This window comes from Passer montanus, unplaced genomic scaffold, assembly GCF_014805655.1.
Source record: "Passer montanus isolate IOZ18808 unplaced genomic scaffold, ASM1480565v1 scaffold3, whole genome shotgun sequence".
NCBI classification, from domain to species: Eukaryota; Metazoa; Chordata; class Aves; order Passeriformes; family Passeridae; genus Passer; species Passer montanus.
The window spans coordinates 8,619,753-8,633,359 of record NW_024367707.1 but is presented as its reverse complement, the minus strand read 5'-3'; the positions used below and the strand labels follow the sequence as shown (position 1 = coordinate 8,633,359).

The 13,607-nt window shown below is 37.0% G+C and overlaps 1 protein-coding gene across 1 annotated transcript in view; it reads left to right on the top strand.

The window, feature by feature from the left end:
* The window catches only part of EGFL6 (EGF like domain multiple 6), a 31,724-nt gene extending 22,395 nt beyond the window's left edge, over positions 1-9,329 (top strand). The window contains exons 9-12 of the mRNA XM_039714404.1: positions 3,061-3,141; positions 4,300-4,386; positions 6,791-7,056; positions 8,234-9,329. Coding sequence (XP_039570338.1) covers positions 3,061-3,141; positions 4,300-4,386; positions 6,791-7,056; positions 8,234-8,329 — 530 coding nt within the window. The 3' untranslated portion in view covers positions 8,330-9,329. The remainder of the gene's footprint in view (positions 1-3,060; positions 3,142-4,299; positions 4,387-6,790; positions 7,057-8,233) is intronic.
* Positions 9,330-13,607: the final 4,278 nt, after the last annotated feature.

The following is a 13,607-nucleotide window of genomic DNA, read 5'->3' as shown; positions in this document are numbered from 1 at the left end:
AAATGAGGGCAGTATTGGAAATGTATTGGAAAGCTCTTTATTACATGAGAAGTGCCCTTTCTGCATATGGGAGAAGACACAGAGAGCTGGGCCAAAGGACTTGGTTATATAAGCAAGGATTGCAGAGATGCTACACTCAAGCTCCACTGAAATAACTAAGCACAACCTTAATTCTGACAGTTTCTAACATTTTATTGCTTTTTGGCTATCACTGGTAATTCAGAATGATATTGCCAAATGCAACTAAATTCTATATTCTGTACTTCATCAGTTTATGAAATTCACATCATGCTTAGAACTCCTGTCGTATCATGTAGCTATTTTATTACACAGACACTCACTTCAGTAGCATCAAGAATGATAAAGAGGGATTAATATTTAGCAGTACTAAAAGTGGACTGTTTCCCTTATGGCTTCACAGCTCTTGATGCTGAACAAGAGAACTCCCTTAGTTAATCATGATGTTTGCTCTCATTCTTTTCTGGTAATTCCACCACTCTGTGAGCTGTTAATGCTCAGACCACAGCTCAGTTCATAGCTATACATGACTTCTGGCAAATGGAATTGTTTCAGAGCAGGATATGGTAGCAGAGAAATGGTATATTCCTGTGAGTCCATCCTAGTGGTATACCATATACATAGGAAGCTTGAGTGAAATTTACTACGTCTTATATTCTTCTTGATTTTTTTTTACAGTGCCCACTCTGTTTTTCTGGGTTTTGTTTTTTTTAATAGGTTTGATGACATCAGTGGTTAAGAACATGTGGCACCATGGTATGAAGGGGTTTGTATGTAGAGATTACATATTAGCTGTTGTTGCATATAAATTGATGGGAGGGCATCCTCAGTACAGAAAGAAGGATGGACTCTGCTGTGCCTAGAGTGCAACACAGAGTGCAACATATGTGTGCTTTTCCTGGTGAGAGCTTGTTCTTAGGGACCATGAGAGGAGACCTGCCTTTTTACAAGAGCACTTGGTAGCAGAAGAGCTAAAAAAATTAATTATGACTCCTGCCTATTACTTATGAGGGAGTAAACTTTGGATCCTGGCTGTGTGTGAGGATGATCTGAATAAAATACAGGTACTTTTCAAACAGTAAGGTATATTTGAAACCTTTCTGTAAGCTGAAGCTTGCAGTTTCTCATAATATACTGATATCTTTCAGTAAGTGCAAAACCTGATTGTAATGCCTGACTGAAAACAAAAATAGATTTGGAAACAAAACTGGACTTTTTTTCTGTCCATAACAGCTCTTCGCTTCATAGCACATGGCTACACCTGCACGTATCTCTCTCAAGTGAATTCAAGTATAATTCAATAACTTAAGAAATAAATCATTCTGGCAGCTGTTGTCTTCTGTTAAATCACTCCACTCTTTCCAGAACTGATCATATTTTAATAGCTGTCTTCATTTTGGCAAAGGTTTTCACAGTCTGAGCCTCTTTCACCAAGTACAAGGCCAAGTTTATGGCTTGAGAGTAAACTTAACACCAATCTGGATGTGTCTATTCCTAAATGCGTCTATGTAAACAAAAATTGATTTGAAGGAAGATGTATATTAATTCTTGCCTTAAGTATGAATATTATCCAGGTGATCTAAGCACTGGACTAGGTTAGGGGGAAGCTACAAGGACAGCACGAGATGACACGCTCCTGGCAATTCATCAGAAAGCTCATAAGATTGCATGAATCTTCTCCAATTCATCACTTCTGGAAGTGCCTCCAGGCCCCTTTGTTAGTGTGTGTTTTCACTGGTGTACACAGAGCAATTTTTGACAGTTTTGAAGAAGCAGAAAGGTTTAGTGGATGGCATAGCCTTTACGGTGCTAGGAGGCTCTGGATTGCAGTTGCTTCTGAGTATATTCTTAAAACTGAGTATGGGTGAGCATGTTGGAGTATTTAAATGGAAAGCCCTAGCTCAGTCAAACTCATGGGAAAAAAAACCTCCCCTCTGAACAAATGTGCGTCCATGTGAAAATAATGACTTTTAAAATATTTGGCATTTCCATATATGATGCAATGCTGAGTAGGGAAAAGTAATTTCCATAGCTTTTCTTAGCACAGCTGCCCATGGGATGGGGCTGAAAAATGAACTTCATTTGTTTCAGGCTTTCCACTAATACATTCTCCAAGCAGTAATCCGAAGGCTTCTTCCTCACTCTTCTAAAATGGCTCTTTTAAACTCCTCCTGTTTTCATAGGTGGTCATGAACATATCACAGGTATCACCTGTTTATGTGTTTGCAAAGGATAGAACACTGGAAGCCAGTCTTCCCCTTATCTCATGTGTGATTAGTTATTTTCACAGGGTATGCATAAAGAAGTTGAGATTTATGATTATTTCTTTAGTGAGTGCACTTATCTATTAATCACTTAAAATAATACAAAACAAACTTAATAATAGAATTTTTAATGACTTATAGTAATCTAGAGATCACTTAGCGTAAACAAGAATATGGAATCCTCTGTCTCACCAGACAGAAGAGGATTTCCCTTGGTCTCTGAGGCTGAGAAATAATGCTTCTTGAGTAACCACCTCTTTCAGGCCAGTGTCTTAGAGAACACCCCTAACATTCATTGGTGCTGCTTTACCAGCTCTTCCAGTCAGCACCAGCTATCACTGCCCTGAATTCAGATCTGTGGGCCTTTGATGCCCTAATTACAAAGTCTCTGACATTATCCATTTTTTGAGGTTGGCAAACAGCTTCCTGCTGTCTGGTAGAGTTCAGTTCCATTTGATCATTATAACAAGAAAGCAGATCAGGCCACTGAAGAAAAATCACCATTTTATCTGTGATTTATCTTGTGAATGTGTAACTCAATAAAGCTGTAGCTCCAGTGCTTATAGGTTAGAAGGCTCAGTGCTGTGGAAAACAGCAATTTAAGCAAATTTTTAAAATTCAGAGTATCTAATTGCTGTTAGGAATATGGGTTTTGTGGTGGAGTGGAAAAATACATATATTGACTTATTTAAATAAATTATGTCAGCTGGTATAAAGGAATAAAGTTCCATTTTCTGTTCCTGTGATGACTGAGTACTTGACAAGCTGTTTTCCCTAGCTCCCAAGGTAAAAGAAGCAGCTGCTTTTGGCCCTCACCTGGCACAGAGGAAAATTCCAGTGTCGAGACCAGAGCAAGAAGGTGGCTTACTTTTATCATACAGTATTATTTTCCTGTGTATTGTATCTTTTTGTGACAACCTGTGTTAGCCAAGTCAGAACTAGTTTAAAAGCCTTTAACATAAACCAAAGATTTTGTGAACACGTTGGAGAGAGTATCTGGCCAAACTATGCTACCAGTTCCAATGTGTCCTTTTCCAAGCATACTTTTACTGTTTATAACCCATGCATAGAAAGTTTCCCCATACTAGAATTTGACTTGCAATTGAATCAACAGAATTTTACTTGAATAATTTCATAGTCATGAAAAAATAAAGTAGCTTCTATTGTCTATAAAATGAAAACATATTGTATAACACACAATAATCTTAAACTAACAAAATACATGTGCTGGTTGACATTTTTTTCCAATTTAGAAAGCAGTAGTTTCAGAAACAATGGATTTAGACAACTAACTTCTCTAAGTGCCATGTACTGCATGTCTCTGTCTCATGATAAAATACATTTAAATAACAAGAAGGATGCTTCTTTCTGAGGAAATTCAGATGGCTGATGTATTACTCTTGATCTGATCTGTCATGCTTGCATTGCACAGTGTCCCTTTCTGTGTGTGGTGCTTTTCACCTGCACAGTCATGACGGCTGTGGTGTCCTCTGGCTGACACCCTTTTCAGGGTGCTCTAAAGGTCAACTGATCTGGGCTATTCCCAGCTCCATGTAGTTGGATTATCAGGTGCTGATGTAAGGGATTCTTCTCATGGGAGGCCAGTTTCTCCCAAAGGATAGAACTGGAACTTGAGCTGATTGCAACTACAGCAGTGTAACAAATGGAGAAGGGAGAGCTCTAAAGCTGGCAGATCTCAAACAATTCCTGATGCTAGAGTTCAACGCTAACAACTCCACCTATACTTGGGGATTTGCAGGCCATCAATGTACAGAAGTCACAGCATATAAATTTATGTGCAGGTGTGAGTAAAAAGATACTGAGCTAAAGAAAGGATTATTGCATAATATTTTGATTTTTGGCAGTTGCATCTCGGTCAACACCATCTGAAATCAGATTATAATTTTAGAATGATCTGTACATTAATAACTGTATGAATAAAGAGCAAAATGTTTTAACAGTACTTAGGATATGCTTCTAAGTGCTCCTATTATCTCTGCCAAATTTTTTTTTTCAGTTGATTGCAGCTTCAGTCGAGGGGTTTGTGACTGGAAACAAGATGCTGATGATGACTTTGACTGGAATCCTGCTGATCGAGACAGAGGTATTCAGATATCTGCCATCTAGATAGGCTCTGATTTGATGGCTTACCCTCTGCAAAAAAGGGGGGGAAGGGAAACAGAATCCAGGATTTTTCTTTTCTATCAGTGTGTTATCTTTATAATAGAAGAAAAGGGGCAGAGGATGCTAGGAGTGGATATTGTTTCTTTGAAATGTCCAATAGAAAATAGTAATCAGCAATATATATCAACACAAATAAATCAAAATGTAAGAAAAATTATTAGAACATAACTGTTCAGAATTGCAAACTACAAGGCAATGGAAACCTTATTAACTATGTTCAGAATTGCAAACTACAAGGCAATGAAAACCTTATTAACTAGTTGTTGTGTCTCTCCAAGATTGGTAGGACATTTCATCACACATCTGTCATTTAGATGGATGTGAGAATGTAGTCACCTACATGGTTTAAATATCACTGGGATAACTGCTCAGAAATCTCAATCTCTGCAAAACAAACTCAGAATAAGCCAAGGGCAAGGGGCCTATTCAAGAAAAAACAATACATGAACAGGTACCAATGGGAGCCTGCTGAAACCTAAGAAACAGCTCCTGAGAGCAATGTGGGGCTGCTGAGTGGGTGCACATAAAAAGGTGGGGCTGGACGAATTTGTTTGAAAGGATCTCTCTTTCCCTGTGACACAGAAATGTTGCAGAAGTGCTAACAACTCCACCTATACTTGGGGATTTGCAGGCCATCAATGTACAGAAGTCACAGCATATAAATTTATGTGCAGGTGTGAGTAAAAAGATACTGAGCTAAAGAAAGGATTATTGCATAATATTTTGATTTTTGGCAGTTGCATCTCGGTCAACACCATCTGAAATCAGATTATAATTTTAGAATGATCTGTACATTAATAACTGTATGAATAAAGAGCAAAATGTTTTAACAGTACTTAGGATATGCTTCTAAGTGCTCCTATTATCTCTGCCAATTTTTTTTTTCAGTTGATTGCAGCTTCAGTCGAGGGGTTTGTGACTGGAAACAAGATGCTGATGATGACTTTGACTGGAATCCTGCTGATCGAGACAGAGGTATTCAGATATCTGCCATCTAGATAGGCTCTGATTTGATGGCTTACCCTCTGCAAAAAAGGGGGGGAGGGGAAACAGAATCCAGGATTTTTCTTTTCTATCAGTGTGTTATCTTTATAATAGAAGAAAAGGGGCAGAGGATGCTAGGAGTGGATATTGTTTCTTTGAAATGTCCAATAGAAAATAGTAATCAGCAATATATATCAACACAAATAAATCAAAATGTAAGAAAAATTATTAGAACATAACTGTTCAGAATTGCAAACTACAAGGCAATGGAAACCTTATTAACTAGTTGTGTCTCTCCAAGATTGGTAGGACATTTCATCACACATCTGTCATTTAGATGGATGTGAGAATGTAGTCACCTACATGGTTTAAATATCACTGGGATAACTGCTCAGAAATCTCAATCTCTGCAAAACAAACTCAGAATAAGCCAAGAGCAAGGGGCCTATTCAAGAACAACCAATACATGAACAGGTACCAATGGAAGCCTGCTGAAACCTGAAAAAGAGCTCCATGAGAGCAATGTGGGGCTGCTGAGTGGGTGCACATAAAAAGGTGGGGCTGGATGAGTTTGTTTGAAAGGATCTATCTTTCCCTGTGACACAGAAATGTTGCAGAAGTTGCTGCAGTAGTGACCAGTGGATCCTACAGATCCTGCAGGCTGCTTACACCGGTTCCCACACTCACATTCTCTTCCTCTTAGAGTCTTTCCATGTTTTCCATGTCTTTCTTCACTAATCCTTCCTCTCCTGCTCCACATAATTCCCTAAATCCCTTCTCTGTGCTGTCACTTCCAGGAAAACCTTACCCGGGCCTTATCCTGTCTCCCTGAACTTCTGCTAATTATGACTTCATTTATGGCCCCAGATGTTTTATTTCTTTAAGACTTTGTGTGTGTCTGTCACTTCATTGGTCTTCTAGGACATGGGAAATAAGCTGTCAGTTCCCTTGTGAATTTGTCATCAGTGCAGAGAACAGTGGAGAGAATATTGACCTAGCTCAATTACTGAAATAATCTGACCACAGAGGCACAGCAGCATGTTTCAGACTTGCATTTGAAAAACAGATGGTTTTGACTTCAAAAGATAGTGCAAGGAAGAATGACTGTAATTGCCAGTGAAATATGAACTCATCTCTGTAAACTGATCTGACTTCCAACAGTATAAGTTTATTCCTTGCTAAGTACACTCCCTGCTGCTTTTCTCCAATGTGATTTTAAATTATTCAAGTAAACTACCTTCAGCTTCCCCTTATTTTCTTAGCAAACGTATTCAAATTGTTAATAAATAACACAAGTGCATTAAAGATAATTTTTTTAAAAACTATTTTCTTTTTACAAGGTGATGGCTACTACATGGCAGTTCCAGCTTTTGTGGGGCACAAGAATGATATGGGGCGTTTAAAACTTCTCCTCACTGACCTCAAACCAAAGAGCAGCTACTGCCTGATTTTCAGTTACCGGCTTGCTGGTGAGAAAGTGGGAAAGCTTCGAGTGTTCTTGGCAAACAAAAAATCTGCTCCTGTCTGGGAAGAGAACAAAGAAAAAGATGAAAAGTGGAGAACCGGAAAAATAGAGATATTTCAGGGAGCTGAAACAACCAACAGTGTAAGTATAAGACAGTTTATTAGCCAATTACCATAACCAACATGCTGGTTTGATTTCCTAATTCTCAAGTGTTCCACCAACTGTTTTATAGGCATCAGCAACCAAAAGGCTAATCTAAAATGGGAAACAGGAACCCACATTTTAGGGGGCATTAAAGTTATCACTTGGTTGTAATTTCAGAACTGAATCACCCCAGTTGGTTAGAATACCGATGCCAGTAATTCTGTCGTTTTGTAAAAATACTGCATCACATCATAAATTAACACAAGTAATCAAAATCTGCCCGTAATACCTCATGCAACAGAAGCCTACATACATGCCTAGAAAAATGATTTTTTTTCATTTAATAGAAGAGGTTACTCTCAAACCACATTAAAGCATTGAGACCATTCTAGCAAAAGGAGGCATCGTGTATAATCAAGGGGGCCCATCACCAGAGGAGCAGGGTGTACCAACAGGGAACACTGGGCACTGATGTATGCCTGAAACTGCCTCAATCAGGACTTCAGCCAGGTTCTTCTCAAAATTCTGGGGCCTGATTTCCATTTGTGTGATGGAACATTTTCAGTGCTGTGTAAAGGCTCCTACTGTAAAATTGAATAGGGTGAATGTAAAGGAAATGTGAGACTTTTCCAAGGTCCTTCGCACAGCTGGAATGATGTGGAAAAGCCCTTAAATAAATGAGAATCAGAATATAAAATAAAAAACCCAAACATCCTATTCATAAAAATAATCCCCCTCTTTATATATAGTATACATACTATACTCAATACATAATAGAGGGTGTATATATATATAGAAGAGGCACACAAAACCTGAGGATCCAAATAGATCAAAAATGAGCATTTGTAATGTCTTGAATAAATGAAATGCATGAGCAGCACATGCTGTGATGAAACTACATTATTATAAGAGGATTTCACTCAATTTGCATTTTTTACAATAAAAGTAAATAATCTTATTAAAGTAATCCGTCTGGTATTGTAAATCTGTGCAGAGGATTTTAAATATATTTCAAATAATGCACAAAAGCTTTTAAAATGGCAAAGATTCAAGTCATTAAATCCTATGTTGTAATAAAATATTCTTCATTTATAGCATTATAATTAATTAGGAGTTGCTAAATGGTTGAATAAACTGTATTTTCACCCTTAATACATATCTTTTCTTATGACAGGTCACTTTTGAATCAGAGCGTGGGAAGGGTAAAACTGGAGAAATTGGAGTGGACAATGTGATACTAATTTCTGGTCCATGCCCAGAAGATACCTGATAATGGACATTTAAGTATACCAGATTTAATCCTATTTTTCACATTTTATTAGTAGTGTATTTTTTGTATTCTTTTTTAAATTAAAAAACAAAACCAAAACAAACCTATATAATTGTGCCTTGAATCTAATGCAACAATGCAAACAGAAAAACTGATGTGCAAGATGCAAATTACACTTTTTTGTGAGTACTTCTAATTTTGATACATGAGTTGAGTGTAATACTACTGTATTTTATAATTCGAGGTCAGGGTTTCTGAAGTGTTATTGGTCAAGCTTTTTTACAATTCTACATGCTTTTATTTCTTAAAAATCTTCTTGAGGCTATTCATTAGTCTTCTATTTCATTTCATCTACTCCATGAGAACATAAAGCAGTGTTTAAGACAATGTTACTACTTCTGGTGACATAATTAAATTCTTAGTGGGTATGTTCTAAAAATCAGTGTGCATCACCCTGTGTGCAGTAAGGCGATCATACACAGAGCCAAGGTGTTTGTTTATTTAAATACTTGTGCAAAGATGGGTGCTAAGTAAATCCACAAAGTCAGCACACCAAGCAGAAATTATGACCACTATTTATATGTTGTTAATCTTGATATATTCCACTTATCTATTATATATTCAGTGTTTAATACTCCACTATTGCTGAGTTGTGCTGAGCTGGCTTCTTATCTTGGGCAGCCTTGTGGCCTTCAGTGTTTACTGTTGTATTATTGCTGAGCTGTGCTGAGCTGGCTTTCTTAATTTCTTCTTATCTTGGATGTCCTGCAGTAGCACACCCTTCCTCCCAAATTTTGTTACCCCTCTGGGTCTGTGATATTTGAAGCATGTCAACCTCTAAACTTTAATAAAGTAATTCTATTGACAAATAATTTATCTTAGGCATGAGGTAAATATTCAATTTATTGAAGAAGAAGGAAGAAAGTGACAACATTCATTTCCTTTCTGATGGAGCTAAGAAAGTTATAAGTGGATTCATGTCTTTGAGAAATATTTTCATTACCAATAAAGTATGTAAAATACCTTGATTGTCATCAGTGTCTTTGAGTCACACAAATCAGTGTTAAGAAATGATCCCTTTATAGTTTTATAAGCATTTAATGTTCACCATTAACAGATTATGTTACCAACTGGCACGGAAATACAAGAGCAAAAAGAATGACCCATTATTAATGTTTAAGAAGCTTCACATTATGTACTGAACAAAAGGCTCCTGCTGGATTGCAGGCCAACTTTACCCCATTAGAGGTGAGAAAGAGTGATTTTCATTGTCCAGGAGACAGTATGACCTAGTGGCCACAAGCTAAGTCTCCTCTTACACAACTGATAAAATAATCTTTGTTGTGAGTTCCTTCATGACCCTTTAAACATCAACAAAAAGAGTGGGGATTATCCACCATCCCTACAAGCAGGAAGGTGAGCAGAACTTTCTTGCACAGAGCAGGAGCTGCCACCCACTGCCATGCTTGCCCATGCTCACAAGTGCATGGCAATGAACACCTACACAACTGAGGGACCAGAATCCAGGTTACATCTTTTCTGACAATGCTGTGAAAGATAAGAACATTATTTTTGTCTTGTGATCTCTGTGGAATGTACCTAATGGTCTGGATTCTAAGATAACAGAGAAGCCCATGGAAAAGCCCTGGTTCAGGCAATGTTCACTTAAATACATGTGCACACATTTTCCTCTTGGTTATTTCTGTGTATCCCTTTCCAGGCTGGTTGCTCACTGTTTATTATTAGTGACCTTCGTATTTTGCTTTTGTATGAAGAAGGGTATATCCAAAATGACTGAATATAATTTTGTACTCCAACACTGAAGAATTTTGAAGAATTCAGCCTTTATGAACCCAAGCTTTCTAACAGAAACACTACACCGGTTCAAAAACCTTGAATTCAACCCATGAAGCAAGTCAGGAATGCTTGAGAGAATTCTTGTTGAAACACAGTATTTTTGGACTGTGCACACAGCTGAGGAAAGGGTAGGCAAAACTGAAATATCTGGAAACTTTACAATGGCTATGCAACCAGGAAATGCGGCTTTTTTGTTAGAACTGGTTTGTGTTACAAAACAGATGCTCTGGGAATTGTACATGCACTTCGGCTTTGACATAGGAATCTGTTTCCTGGTGTCTTTGGAGTTGCTGAGGAAATTGCAGAAAATGGACTTGGGTAAAGCAAACTCTCTTTATGTTAAGAGCAAAGACTCTGGTAGCTTCTAAATGAGGGAAAAGTTTCTTCAGCATCAAATTGAATGCTGACTGTGATTATGTCAGAATGCCTGAAAAACCTGGTCACAGTGAGGCAGAAAAGTGAAACAAGTATTTTCCTGGATTCACTCCTCCTTGTCTGACTGCAGATCAACTATTCTTACTGAAGAACCAAAAAATGAAAGTTCAATTTTACTGAGGTAAAATTCTGTGTCTAGCTTCAAACAGCAATAACTTATGCAGCACCTATATAAAATACTAAGAAGCCTAAGAATCATTCCAGTCTTGCTGCAGTGTTTGAAGTGCAAATGATGTATATATGTGGAGCAAACTGGGTCCACCTAAAAATGCATCTGGGCATTTCTTGCATGGGCAGTTACTGGTCATAGAAAGATAAATACTGCCTGTGGAAGGCCTACTATCTAAAGGGTATTTGCTCAATACACAAACAACAGAGAGAAAACACAATGAATATGGAGCTGATATTTATTTATTTATTGGTTGAATCATAGCCCACCATGAATTATCACTTTAGTGGGACCATGAATCCCAACTTTAGTGGGACCAATACTTCAGTGGTAGAATTCTATCCAAAAGTCAAGTCAACAAGATTTTGTATTTCATGGAATGAGAAAGAAAATTATTTGCACAGATCAGTACCAGCTAACTGCAATAGCTTCCATAAGGCTTTCTGTAGTAGATGCAGAAGTGATTTCCCATTTGTTTGCAATGGATTATCATTTACAAGATAGCTTGCATCATAGCATAATTCTAGCATGATAAGACCTGAATAGAAAAACTGAAACCTTTTTTTGTTGTGAATAAATTCAAAGATGGCTTCTGCAGAAGCAACAAAATAAATCCATTTTGTACAGACAGTCATATAAACCACATCAGTGCATCAGCAAATTAACTGGTACTGTTTGCAACATTCATTCTGAAGATGGAACCGCTAAGAGCAAAACCTACATGTTTCTCCTTCAGATGAAAAGAGTAAAAGGACATATTATGCCTATAATCATTAATGCCTCAAAATGTTCCTGACAGTTTTCCATTACTGTGAAAGTCATTATCTGCTGTAATCAAGTGGCTTGAACTTTGATAACATCATTTGTAACTCTCAAGTCTGATAACACACTTTAGAGACTAGGCTGCCTGCAATTTAATGAAAAAAAAGAGCTTCTAGCTAATTGCTCAAATCTATACTGCATCCTTCAAAAGCTACTCAACAGATGTGATCACTTAATCTTGAATGTTGTAACAAAAGGTTTGAATCACTTTTCTTCAGCTGCCAAAAGAACTAACAGAGGCATTTCATTTTGACCATGGTGAATACATGGAAATGCTGAGGCACGTTCCCAAAAGATAGTTATCTTTTAACCTGCAGTTGAAAGGAACTTAAAACATTTTCCAGCAATTAGATGTTATTTTATATATTAAAAAATTATTCCCAAATGCAATTTTTCAGGATCAAAAAGATCAAGATAATTAAGAGAGGTTTTCAATAACTGCTGCTCCTATTTACTTCATAATTGGTATATTGTTAATGACAGATTCATACAAGTGCATATACTAGAGGTATTGTAACTCATGACAATATATTAATGAAAAGGTAAATAGCAATGAAGCGTGAGTAATTTACTTGGTCATACGTGCAACTGTTACATTAAAGCTCATCACAGCGAAAGACTTTTAATAGCAAAGAATTTCTAATTTTAATAATAAGTAACCTCTCAAATACCTGATTTTAATGCTTGATTTCAACAAAATTAGACATATAGTCTCTCTGACCCTCTCCAGTTCTTCAGGAAGGGTACATTATACAAATGTTGGGAAAACTGATTATTAATTTTGTATTTGGAAAATACTGAGCTGGGGAATATTTAGCCTTCTGTGATTCGGTGATTTTTTTAACAGCCTGACACTCTGAAAACCTCTCAATTTCTCAATATTTCTGTATTGCCTTATACCAATTTCTATTTCAGATATACACTGAGCAGAAACTTCTCTTTCAACAGATTTGCGAAATCATTTAAAAAGTGATCCTTTGAGGTCCTCAGATAAAAGTTAACTTCAATCACACATTTAGTGTTTGATTAATTAATCTAAAATGAAAGGGAAATATTTCAAAGCCAAACATTATGTAAAATAATAAAATATATTATAAACAATTAGTGTATTAAATTCTGACAGAAATAAGGTCTGAATTAAAGGAAACAGCACGTTTCTAGACATGCCGCAAAACAGCATTTAATTTTTTTTTCATATGCTTCCTTTTACCTCCATGAAAAGATATTGCTTCTCCAACACAGAGGATGGTTTGCAGGAGCACGAAATAGCTCCTCAGTTATGTTCTGACAGGGCCCAAGCTCCAGCTCTCCCTCAAATGATTCCCATGAAGAACTTGGAAGTCAAAATGCTCCAAGAATCACGCCCTGGAGGGAGTTCATGTCCAGAAGTGCCACTTTTTTATTGTGTAGAGGAGGTGACATGTTTATTTTTCTGCTGTTTGCTCTTTAGAAAGACAGAAGCAAAGTTAGCAGCTCATTCAGGCACTTGAACTCTTTGTCCAGAGCTGACTGCCCGGCTCCATTGCTTTCTGCTGCTGTACAGTGCTTAACTTTGATGCCCAAAACCTGCTTGCTGAATAATTTACAATTATACAATACCATAAAAAACAGAAGTCACAAATGTGATAAAATGGTACAAAATAATGATAAAATCGTTTAGAAATACATGCCATAAAGTAATCAGAAGCAATATATTTTAAAATCACCCACAAAAAAACTATCCTCCCCTCAAGCATTAATTTTATTCTAAGCTAAGTAATGTTAACTGCTGATTTTAAAAGTGCTAGAACAGATACTGTACTCAAGAAAGTCACATGTTCACTTACAGTGAGTTAATCATTAGCATCACCTTCCTGTCCAGGATGTAAATACATGGGAGTCCTAATTTTCTTCGTCTTGTTTGAAATTGCCAGGATTTTAAAATAGTCACCCTTTTTAGAGGCAAGGGGGCACTTGTAGACTGGTTCAAGTATGTGCACTATTGAAAATGCATGT